Genomic DNA, 12,131 nt, shown 5'->3' with positions numbered 1-12,131 from the left:
GTGCAGAGCATTGCTCTGTGTACTTTTCCCTGCCAGTTTTATGTCCAGAAGCATGTTCTGAAGCGTCTCAAAAAATGTAAACAAAGGAAACAACCCCCTTCCCCTTGTCTGAAAGAGAAACAAGGTACATGGAGGAAATGTTATCCAGGGACTTTTACAAAGTGCTCTTCTAAACATGTTTAGATAGGACTCTGGCTATGACAGCAGTCTGAACAGAGACTAAGGATGAGAGCAAGAGGTGGAGTCAAGCAGAGAGAAGAAATATACCAGTAGGTTTACTAGTCCATTGACCACATGCCATATATATAAGGAACAACGAACATACATAATATCTGTTCATAACATAATAATACCAGTCATAACAGCAGTAGATCAGATGTATAAAATTAACAGAAGAAACAACTTATCTGTGTTTGTTTTAATTTCTATAATTTCTGTGAGTTTCAGTTTTGAGGAAAAGGCAGGATATGAATGATCCAATGATAATTTTGGTTCAGTTTGCAAAACCCTATTTAGAAAAACTATATTACCTTCTGGGTGATTGTAATATTTTTTCCTCCCAAACATTGAGAGAAACAACTCATTGGAACAGCCTGGAAGATTCACCAATATTGGATGGATCAACCTCTGTCTAGCTTGTTCATGAAATCTAATGTAAAACAACATAAGCACCAGTCTTTCAATATCTCCATAACCACAGGGACAGAGTCTTATGGCAACAATATGCTTCCAAATTTTCCTTCCAGCTACATGATTCTTTAACTTATTTAGATTCTCCAGGTAACTACTTCTCTGCATAACCATAGAGAAGAAATACAATTCCTTTCAGCATTCTATGGATGCCTCCAAATAAGGTGCTGGGTCAAATTGCTGCTAGCAATTATTCCCTGACTGTCCTTGTAAGACGTGAGGTCCAGGAGGCCAGGCAGTTCTTGTCTTCAAGTTAGGGCTCATGTCTTTCATATCCGTTGTTGTTGTTGTTGTTGTTGTTGTGTGCCTTCAAGTTGTTTCTGACTTATGGTGACCTTAAGGTTCACCCAGTGTGTTTCATGGTCAAGATGGGAATTGAATGTTGGCCTCCCATGTTGTACAGTAGTCCAACACACAAACCACTCAAACCTGAAACCATGAGGGTTCTCCTTTCCTATCTATAGTAAGAGCTAAAACATCTACAGCTCCCAGAATCCCTCATCCAGTATGAATGGCCAATTGTGTGAGAATTTTCACTAGGATACCGGAGAAGAGCCACAAGGTAGTTTTTAGTCCTCTGGTCAGTGGCTGGTTTCTGCTCCTCATCTTTGTTGGTGAAACTCATTGGAAGGGTTTCCATTTATTTCATAGGTCTAATATGCACTGCAGAAATAATGCAGTTTGACACCACTTTAATTCATCATTTATTTATGGTCATAAACCATAACCAAATTATATTGTTATTGTTGTAGTTATTGTGTGCCTTCAAGTAATTTCTGATTTACGGTAACCCTGTCATGGGGTTTTCTTGGCTCAAATTGTTTAAAGGAGGTTTGCCATTGCCTTCCTCTTAAGGTGAGTATGACTTGCCCAAGGTCACCCAGTGGGTACACACTCACACACATACACAGTTACTGCTAAAAATTCATAAAATATAAAATTAATAAAACATATATATATATATATATATATATATGCAATATATCAAATTTATGATTGGTAAGTTTAAGATTAATTTCCAAAGTTTACATTAAGTATAATTAAAATGATTTAAATCAATATTTTAAGGATTCCAAGTCTAAAAATCCTAAATTTTGTATCATAATATTTGTCTATGGGTTGCAGGGGCACAGAGCCTAGCAACCCTCTCTGTAATTTGTGTATCTGAATATTCAAGTACGTGTGATAGGTAAAATCTCACAGATCTACCCACTACTTTAATGGCTCTCGCTCTGGGATTTGTAGTTTTGTGAGTTATTTAACCTTTTCAGATTGTAAGCCTGAGGGCAGGGAACTGTCCAATTAAAAAGATTGTATGTACAGTGCTGTATAAATTTACTGCGCTTTATAAATAAAGGTTAATAATAATAATAATAATAATAATAATAATAATAATAATTTTCTGTCAAAGAGCTCTGGTGCCACAACAAACTAAAAATCCCAGAATTCCATAGCATTGAGCCATAACACCACATGGTTTCAAATTGCATTGTTTTTGCAGCGCAGATCAGCGGAGGGAAGGGGAAGGGGGAAGAAAACACAACAGACAACCAGTTGGCAGAAAAAGGCCACAACTTTATTGAATACAGCAAACAGGTATGGAGAATTGGCCCGAAAGCATATGGTCTGGATCTGTCATCCACCAACCCGTGTTGGTCGATGAACCAAATTGCCTGGTCACGGCCAAGCTTCGGGATGACAGAAGGGGAACCGGCTTAAGGTGCTCTGCTACCTTGGAAGCAGGTTATGCACATATACGCATCTTCGCCTGTTGTCACCGGGGAACACTGACTCGATGTCACCCCTGCATTGGCAACATTGGTATACCCTCAGCACCCCCAGTTCCCATGGGATTCCCGATCCAGTGCTCCGCAGCACAGGAAACCACACCCATCAGATGAAAGACCTATGCTGCCGCCAGAAAGGCAAGGCTTCCCCTAGGCTATATAACCTTTTCTGTCAAAGAGTTCTGGTGCCACAATAAACTACAAATCCCAGAATTCCACAGCATTAAGTCATAACACCAAGTAGTGTCAAATTGCATTGTTTTTGCAATGCAGATTAGATCCCAGAGGTCTTATAAATGAAATAATTCTCTACCATTTTGCAAACACTGTGTTGTTTTTCCGCTCGCTGTCACCCCCTATTTATCTGTTGCTTTATCTGGATTCTAAAGTACTTCTGGAAAGTTTATTGTATTTTTAGAACACCACCACCAGAAGGATAATAAAAAACTCTAAAACTATAATGTATAACACCTTCTGAGTCACAGCTATAAATATCCAAAATATTGCAATGTAATTTTGCCTATCTATTTCACAAACAGTTTGCACTTCTTTCTGCACTTCTTCCACATCTCTCTTCATATAATTCATACCCAATCCCAACACATGGCAAACACTGGGGAGACTTTAGGCCTTTCCACACTGCATAATTAATGTACATTGCTTTGATTCCACTTTAACTGCCATGGCTGCATCCTATGGAATCTTAGGGTTTGTAGTTCTTTCTTTGTAGCTTCTTTCTTATCAGAGGTCTGATTGTGTTCAGTGCTTAGCTACGGTAAGTGGGAATGGAGTTGGAAACATAGTTGCACTTACTGGTAAAAATCAGTGCAACAAATTAATTATGACTAAATTAATTTCCACTTAATATCATGTAGACTAGAGTTTGAGAGTGCAGCTAATTCCCCTGGATTTGAATTACCCTCCAGTACATGAAAACCTGGATGGTTTGTGCCATTTAAACACCAAAGTTACAGAAAATCTGAACTAGCTCAGATTATTCAATTTTACTGGGATTGTTAAAATATCAGATCACAGTTTAGTTGAAACTAGAGCTATTTTATGTTAGAAGAAGAAAACGCTCTGTTTCAGGAAAAGATTCAATAGATTCAGGTCAGGCTTTTCAACCCTGTGCCCTCCAGAGCTTTCTGACTGTAATTCCCACTATCCCCAGCTAGCACAGCCATGCCCGAAGGGAGCTGTAGAGTCATAGCATCATAGAATTGTACAATCATACAACACAATCTGAGTGTCAGGGTTTCAAACAGTGAAGAAATTTATTTTCATGAAAGGAGAAAAATGCCCTGAGATGCCAGACAAAATTGTGGGAAGCTCTGAAAGAGAAACAAGGGCACCTAAAGGTGAAGGCTGCAGGAAGCAGAGAACCTGAAGACTGAACATAAAAAGTACCAAGTATGGTGGGCCCTTCTCTTACGCGGGGGATCCATTCTGGACCCCCCCCCCCGCATATAAGAAAAAAACACATAAGCTTGAGCCTCATTAGAACTAATAGGGCTCATGCCTGCAGTACATTATGGTGGGGCGTGCACCATGAGTGCGCGCCCCATTACTTCTTCCAGGGCACGCAAGGCTTTTTCCTGGCACGGCTTCCAGCATATGCTGGAAGCCGCGTATGGCACAGGTGAACTATAGTAGGAATTACTATGATGACAAATGTCACTATCTTTATTCTTTGATAAGGGGGAGGGCTTAGGTGTTCCTCAAGTGTTTAAGCAGCAGCTTCAAAGGAAATATGTCCCTTAGTTACCAGACTATTGGCAGCATTGCCTTCCCAATGCCATGCATTCTAGTGCCCAGAATGGTGAGGCAGGCATTTGTAAGCAGGTGCAAATAGTTGTTGGGCAGCCAGGAAGAAAACATACACGTTCTTCTCTGGGCTTCTGCAATGTGTGTCTTCATAAAGCCAGGATGCTACACAGACAACTTAGTGATATCTAAGTTTTTTAGATTGTAAGCCTGCGGGCAGGGAACTGTCTAACTAAAAGATTTTATATACAGCACTGTGTAAATTTACAGCGCTTTATAAATAAAGGTTAATAATAATAATAATAATAATATCTGGGTTAACAACCTCCCTGATACAATACAATAAGGGTGATGATCTACACTGCAGAATTAATGCAGCTTGACACTACTTGAACTGCCCTGGCTCAACACTATGAAAGCCTGGGAATTGTCATTCTGTGGAATATTTAGCCTTCTCTATCAGAGAAAAACAGTGCCACAACAAACTACAAATCCTAGTAAAATGGAGCCAAGAGAGTTAAAAGTGGTGGCAAACTGTATTAATTCTGCAGTGTGGCAGCAGCTAAGGATGCCAGAAGCCAAAGGTGCAGCCATCCCATTGTTTTTTTTTTCCTCTTCCTTTTTCTTTTTAACACTTCCCTTTTGATCTCATCATGTCATGACTAGATTCCTTTGATTCACTTGTGGTAACACTGAATACCAAGCCATGAATGAATTAGGGATATAAGGCCATACCCTCCAAGATTTCATCATTGAAAACTAGGACACGTATGGCCATGCAATATCAGAGTGTGGTCAAGATGGTAAAAATTAATAATGAGGAAGAAGACACATGCTTTGAGATGTTGCAGCAGTTTGCTTTTGACTGAATCTACTGGGAAGGGCAAGATTCTGCCCTCATCTCTCCTGTCCCCTCTGCTGAGCTAAAGGAGTGCAAACTACTTTTTGCACTTTAAATTCAGTTTGCAGCAAGTGGAGTAAGCTGAGGACAATGGGGAAAGTGGAAGGAGGAGATATTTTAAAAGCAACTGAAAAAGTGGGACAACAGTGGATTAATTGGGACTGTCCCTGCCAAATCTAAATAACTGGCAGGTATTTAAGGAACTAGTCACTGCTGAAGCTGGACTGCAGAGGCAGGAGACTGAGGTGACAGATTGGTAAACTGCTTTGAAAATAATTTGGAATCATATTATGAAATAAACAAAGCCCAGGGGCAATCGAACAAACTGCATTGATCAAGATTGCACGTGATTGATCCCCAGGGTTGTAGATACGGGGGGGGGGGGGGGGAATGGGGGCATTGCTACCAAATACGAATTCAACCCCCCCCCCCCATGAAATTTTCCTACAAATTTCTCAAACGGCTTCAGGATCTCTCTACATACTATTCTATAGACTAACACAGCTATATGTTTGAATTCTACCACTACAGAGAGTGAGAAACTTAAAATCTTTCACGCCTATTTTCCTTCCTATGTTTATACTTCATTTGTAATTTTGCCTGCCTCTTTTTTCTATGGATGTTTAAACTGTTTTTCTAAATATTCGATTAATGTTTTAATTCACCACAATGCTGGAAATTTCAACTCTGGTTATGTGTGTTGTAGTTCAAAACATTTTCCCTAAAGTTCCCAATACCTGTAACAGATCCTGATCACAAACCTCCCATGCCACACATAAATATTCGCTCAGACTTGGAATGGGGAGAAAAGGAATGGAGATAGAAGCATAAAAAAGGTTGGACATAAGCAAATGAAGTTTGCCCATGTTTTTGGTCTGTGTCACCCCTGCTGGTCCTGTTCTCTCATTTAGACAAACAGTGATTGGACATAGGGGCAGACAGAAAATTGAGTGTCTGTATAGCAGGAATGGGGAGCACATGGTCCTCTAGATGTTCAACTGCAATTCCCATCATACCTCATCACTAGATGTGATTGTTAGGGAGACTATCATACAGAGGAAATCAGAGGATTAAAAAGGCATTTTCCCAGAAAAGTCACGTGATTGCAGTGAAGATTTTCACACAAATTGCGATCTGAGAAGATTTATCCTGGGAAGAACCAGGAATGCTCCAGCAACAAACCATTCATGGGGATATGCCATGAATGGTTTGTTGCTGGAGCATTCCTGGTTCTTCCTGGGATAACTCCTCTTAGATTGCTACGTCGTCTGAAAGTCTTCATCACGATCATGCAACTTTCCCAGGAAAATGCCTTTTTAATCTCTTGATTTTAATCTCCTGATAGTCTCCTAGGATTAGCAGAGGTTTCAGTCCAGCATGTTTGGTGGGCAACACATCCTCTACTCTTGCTTTGTGGCTGGCCAGCATCTAGCAATGCTCAGCACACCTGACTCTCACAGATACAATTCCTCTAAAAAACACAGGTGGGAATTGCTCAGCTCTCCAGATGTGGGACTGCAACTTCCATGTTTCATCACCATTGGCTGTGCTGGCTAGAGCTACTGGGAGTTGCAGTCCAGAAACATCTGGAGGGCTGTGCAAGTTCTACTCCTGTTCAAGAAATATCCTAAAAAGTTCTGTAGAACAGATAAACTTGGTAACAGTGAGTAAAATATTAACAATCGGGATATTTCACCTCCCTTCTGAGTTATTGAAAGTGAAGAGGGGAAGTTGTGTCAACATATTTTCCTGCAAAGACATAGCAAAGGTTATGCTATCAATTGCCATGAAAGCCACTGCTTGCAGGATCGTGTCATTGGTTATTCTACTGTTTTGGAAAGAATTCCTATTCTCGGGACTTCCATGAAGTCATCCAAGAATGCAGCAAAGGAGGAGGGGGAGGAACAGCAGCATACAAATTTATTTCAGACAGTGTCCTTTCCCAGGATGAAATTCTCCATAACAGAACTGCTTAAGCAAATGATGCCTTCAGCCTGAAGACGATTTTGTATTTTTACACTTTCATAACATATCCCAAGGGCTCTGTTAACTTGCTTTGCCTTCTAAAAGAAAGAGTCGAGGCTATTAACAGTCCTTCTGAATCCAGCTGTTGAAAATTCCACTTTACAGTGTTTTTTTGAGAAAATCCTAGAGTCCCATTTCTGACACCTGTTCAACTGGGTGATTTTAGTCTAGAGTGGAAAGGAAAACAAAGTGTAACACTGGGGATGTCTAATCACAATATTTTATTTCTTACACATATCAGCTGATTTGGTTCCATTTGGACAGACTACTAAGCTTCCTACTTTGTTTTTTTTTAAAGTGAAACAGGTACCTGAAAAAAATCTTAGGATTAAGACACCAGCAATACCAAGAAATATTCTATCAACTGTGACAGGAGGAAATAGCCTTTCACACAAAATTAGAAAAGAGAGCCAATGTGATGTAGTGGTTTGAGCTTTGGACTATGATTCTGAAGACCACAGTTTCACTCCCTGCTTGGTCATGGAAACCCACTGGGGGACCTAGGGCAAGTCACACCCTCTCAGCCTCAGAAGACAGCAAGGGCCACCCCCCTCTTAACAAATCTTGCTGAGAAAGCCCTGTGATAGGGTTGCCACAAGTCGGAAGCAACTTGAAAGCATGCAAAAAAGGCAAAACAAAATTAGAAGGCAAATCCTACAATCTTTTCATCCTGGTGTTTCCACAAAATTCTTTTGGGAGTGGGAAGGATCATTTAAAAGTGATGGGTGCAATGAAAGTTAATGCAACAAGTGATTCAAGAAAAATTTAAACCTTTGTCTGTTTTGCATTTGGCATTTTGATGCATTAGGTTTAGATTGGTGCGTTACAGACCGCCAGATTGTGGCGGTCTGCTGCCACCGCCGCTTGCACCGTCCGGGAGCCACAGCCTTTAAACGGCGCGGCTCCCGGACGCTGCCGAGAAGGAGTGCGGAAATCGCGCTCCTTCTCAGGCCCCAGAAGAGGTGCTGCAAAGCGCAAGGGGTGTATTTACGGTGTCATTTCCAGGGCGACACGTGCGGACGCAACGCGTCCAGCACGTAAAGATGGCGGCGCCGGTGTATATAGGGCGCCGCCATCTTTACGCCCCCATCATGTGCTAGGGGTGAGGCCGGTATGGACGCTAGGTCCTCAGCCAACCCCTAGCACGTGACGGTGGCGTATTAAAGGCCCGTTTATAACGCGCCATAGTTTTTTTTGTGGGTTTTTCAGGCTATGTGGCCATGTTCTATGTGGCCCAAAAAACCCACAAAAAACTATGGATGCCGGCCATGAAAGCCTTTGACTTTTAATTTGCAAGATTAGTGCCACAGTGATCTCCTTAGCTAGTACTACTGGATGAAATGCAAGCTAACTTAAACAGCTGATCGTTTCATTGAATGCATAAGAATTCTGTTCTATGCATTGGAAAATGTATGCTGATTTCTAATAATGGAAGAAGAAGCAAAGAAGAGAGTTTATTATTTTATTATTGTCCTGCTCTGTGTGTGTGTGTGTGTGTGTGTGTGTGTGTGTGTGTGTGTTATAATAAAGATCTGGAGAACTCTATGAATTCCCACAGAGGGAACCTAATACCTTATCTAGGTACTATAGCTGAGGTAAAATCTCTGTTGAGATGTTTGTAATTGGGATATATTTTTAAAAAAATTAAATATGCACTTTTCCTTGCCTTCCTGGAACTCTCTCATTCTTAGTCTTTAAACTCTTCTGTTGTTCTGTTCATTCATTATTTTGGAATAGCTATCACTGGCAGTTAGCACACTTACTGGGAAGTACATAACATTAACAGTGCAATCCTATCCATATACTCAGATGTAAGCCTGTCTGTGTTTAATCAATGAGACTTATTACTCTTCAGTAATGCAACTGAACTCACTACGACTTCCTTATCATAGGATTGCACTGCTGATCATGGTATCATAACACTGGATGCATTAATGATTGAAACGGCAGCTTGTAATTTTGTTTCTTTATTTGACCAAAGCCATAAATTTCCATTTTCCTAGGATTGCTGCTGAACAACCTTTCTGAATTAGGAACAAGATATATTCCTACATAAAACTGTCAATTGCTTGGAAAAAAGTTCCACAAATCGGTGGGAATTACTTCCATGGAAAGGTTTTATGACTGGAATAATTCTGTCAAACCAGCAACTAAGACATGGGGGTCTAGCATGGGGTAAATAATAAACTGTCACTTTGTTTTAAAGATACAGCTATGCTCAAAGAAATGAATTCAGTCATTTCTGCATCTCAAAATATCCTGTTTCTGAGTGCCCAGAGAGCAGGATCATGGAGCTGTTCATGGGAAGTAAACATTCAGTCTATGATTTAATATGATAGACATCCTTGATAGCACCCACAGAAGCACCGAGGGCAATTGTCAGTAGGGCAGAACAAAATGTCCCAAGTGGCCTAGAGCCATGCAGAAAATAGATTGGTGAAATATAAAACAACAGGCAGGACTCACACAATTCAGAGTATTACAACATGTCTATTTCTTCTGACTTACCATACCAGCTTCATTATATCGGCTAGCCACAGATACTCTTTAAACATCTATAGATCTATATCAAGTAACGCAAACCTATACAGTACATACCTCCTCAGAAGTAAGCCCCACTATAGTGGGATCAGTCCCCACATAAGGAGAAATAGTTTTCTGAGAGCATGTGTTTTAGACAAACCAGTCCTGCCTCCATTCTTTTGCATACTGTCTCCTGTCATTCTCTCTCCATTCCAGTTAAGTTATTTAGAAGGTTGCCTTTAACCTTGTTAGTTCAACAGATAGTCTGATGAATGTGAAAATTTCTCTGTACTGATAAATGCTTATTTCTTTTTAAGGGTATCTTTGAACAGAAAGCACAGAAAGCAAGGGAAGGAAGCAGAATAGGAACTAAGGACACATTCATAAGGTGAAGGCCAAATAATATTTATTTTATTTCATTTCTATGCCACCTTTTTCCCCGGGAAGGGACCCAAGGCAGATGATAATAACAGTAATAATAATAATAATAATAATAATAAATAATAATAATACAGGGGGACTATTGGAGAGATCAAAGCACTCTTACCTGCCAGCTGTAAGAATGGAGCAAGATGTCCTTTACAAAAAGACTGTGCCCTTGAAAAACTTCAGAAATTCAGCTTGCATGACCAAGCCAGGCCCAGAAGAACCAAAGAGATGGGGGCTTTTCTTTCTTTCTAGATCGACCAGTGACTGAAGTCATGCAGGAAAAAAGGGAAGAGAGCAGAAGAGGAACGTAGTTCCTGTACAGAGACAATGCCAGCCAGAAGAAGCCGGAGGTGCTTTAAAACTCTTCTCATATGTTTCACCCAGGCTTTTGTTTGGAGAGTCTTTTCCCTTGTTGTCTTGCCTCCACCCACAACTGTTGCTCTTTGGTACTAAGCTTTGGCAGTGAAGTCCTGAGATTGTGTTTCCCCTCTCCTGGTCTCCTGTTAAGAGCGATGACTTTGTGGAGCTGAGCTCCGCTCTCGTGCTATATTTAACCGCTGTTCTCAGCAAGTCAAGCCTGTCAACAGCTGAGAAGTTTGGAGCAGCCTTTGCTGAGTTCCTCAGCTGCTGAATTATCAGTGGATACAGAACTGCACTCTGTGGCCACCTCAGTGCATGAAAAGAAACCACACTTTTAAAAAAGATCATCCTGTGATTTGAAAGGAGGTTGGGGAGCATCATTGTGGCTTCAGCTAGTCAATATGATGTTTATTTCTTGTATTACTTAAAGGCTTTAAAACATATCTACAGGGCACTTCTCATTTGAAAGGGCAATTTTGCCTATTTTGGAGCAAGCTAAACAGATTTGTGTGCTAGACAGGCTTGCATGCTGGACTTGGGCTTGGATTCAGCATGCTGTTTACATAATCAACTGTTATGGGATGCAAATCTGTGAATCAACTTCGGTCTTTAGGTTTAAGCCATGTTTATAAGGATAGGATAAAAGCAGCTCAGAGGAAATGAAGGAGAAGAGAGGAACTTTCACAGTCATTCTGGACTTGCCTTATTTTCAGCTTTAGATTAGTGACCCTGGAAACTGTATTGGCATTATCATCACTGTTGAGCTGAGTTCACATTTTCATAGAGCAGCACATTTTCCTGTGAGTAACATACCATCCAACATTTCACAAATGAAAATTGCGACATGTGTGGCCAAGCAATATCAGAGTGTGGTCAAGATGAAAAAGGTTATCAGTGAAGAACACGCCAGCTAGAACAAGCTGTAGCAGTTCATTTTTGCCTAGACTTACTGGGAAGGCTATCCTTTTCTCCTCCTTCTTTGTTCTTATGGTAGCCTCTTATCCTGAGTATAGGTTGCACATTAGCAGAATCAAATGTATTATCACACCCAACTCTCTGAGAATAATCCATAGCTTTTTGTGATCTATGGCTTTTCTATAGTCTATAAAGCACATTATGATTTTCTTCTGCAATTTTCTGGTGCACTTCATTACCCAGCATATGTTTCCAATGTGATTCCTAGTTCCTCTTCCTTTCCTGAACCCTGCTTGCACTTCTGGAATTTCTCACTTCATGTATAGTAGGAGTCTTCACTATAGAATAATGGCCATGATTTTGCTTTTGTGGGAAATTAGTGCAATGGTCCTGTTATTACTGTGGTCTCCTTTTTGGGGATAGGGGTTTATAGCAGTGATGGCGAACCTGTGGCATGCGTGCCAGAGGTGGCGCTCAGAGCCCTCTCTGTTCGCACATGTGCTGTTGTCCCAGCACAGAGTTTGCCAGAGTTTGTTACTAGAAAGCCAGAAGGACACGGCACTTTGCAGTAAATAAGTGGGATCTGCGTTGCAGTTTGGGCACTTGGCCTCTAAAAGGTTCACCATCACTGGTTTATAGTGATGGTTTTCAATCTGTGGGTAATTGTTTTGTTTTCCATATTTGTTAACAGATTCTGCCTCTGTAGACAGTAGTAATTCTCTTGGTATGTCATCTGT

General features: G+C 40.7%; 1 protein-coding gene across 3 annotated transcripts in view; it reads right to left on the bottom strand.

The window, feature by feature from the left end:
* FILIP1 (filamin A interacting protein 1) overlaps positions 1 to 10,623 on the bottom strand; it is a 130,821-nt gene extending 120,198 nt beyond the window's left edge. Inside the window, exon 1 of one of the 3 annotated variants that reach the window (XM_089530900.1) lies at positions 10,238 to 10,623. Coding sequence is in view for 2 of the 3 variants with exons in the window: in XM_089530899.1 (XP_089387025.1) it covers positions 9,676 to 9,678 (3 nt within the window). In the remaining variant the exon portion in view is untranslated. Of the gene's footprint in view, positions 1 to 9,675; positions 9,706 to 10,237 lie in introns of those variants that run through there. The other 2 variants (XM_089530899.1, XM_089530901.1) reach the window with 2 other exon arrangements.
* Between the last annotated feature and the right edge of the window lie 1,508 nt (positions 10,624 to 12,131).

This window comes from Sceloporus occidentalis, unplaced genomic scaffold (genome assembly GCF_023333645.1).
Source record: "Sceloporus occidentalis isolate IW3139 unplaced genomic scaffold, rSceOcc1.0.p SCAF_6, whole genome shotgun sequence".
NCBI classification, from domain to species: domain Eukaryota; kingdom Metazoa; phylum Chordata; class Lepidosauria; order Squamata; family Phrynosomatidae; genus Sceloporus; species Sceloporus occidentalis.
Note: the sequence above shows the minus strand (reverse complement) of the source record. Positions and strands in the feature narration are given on the sequence as shown.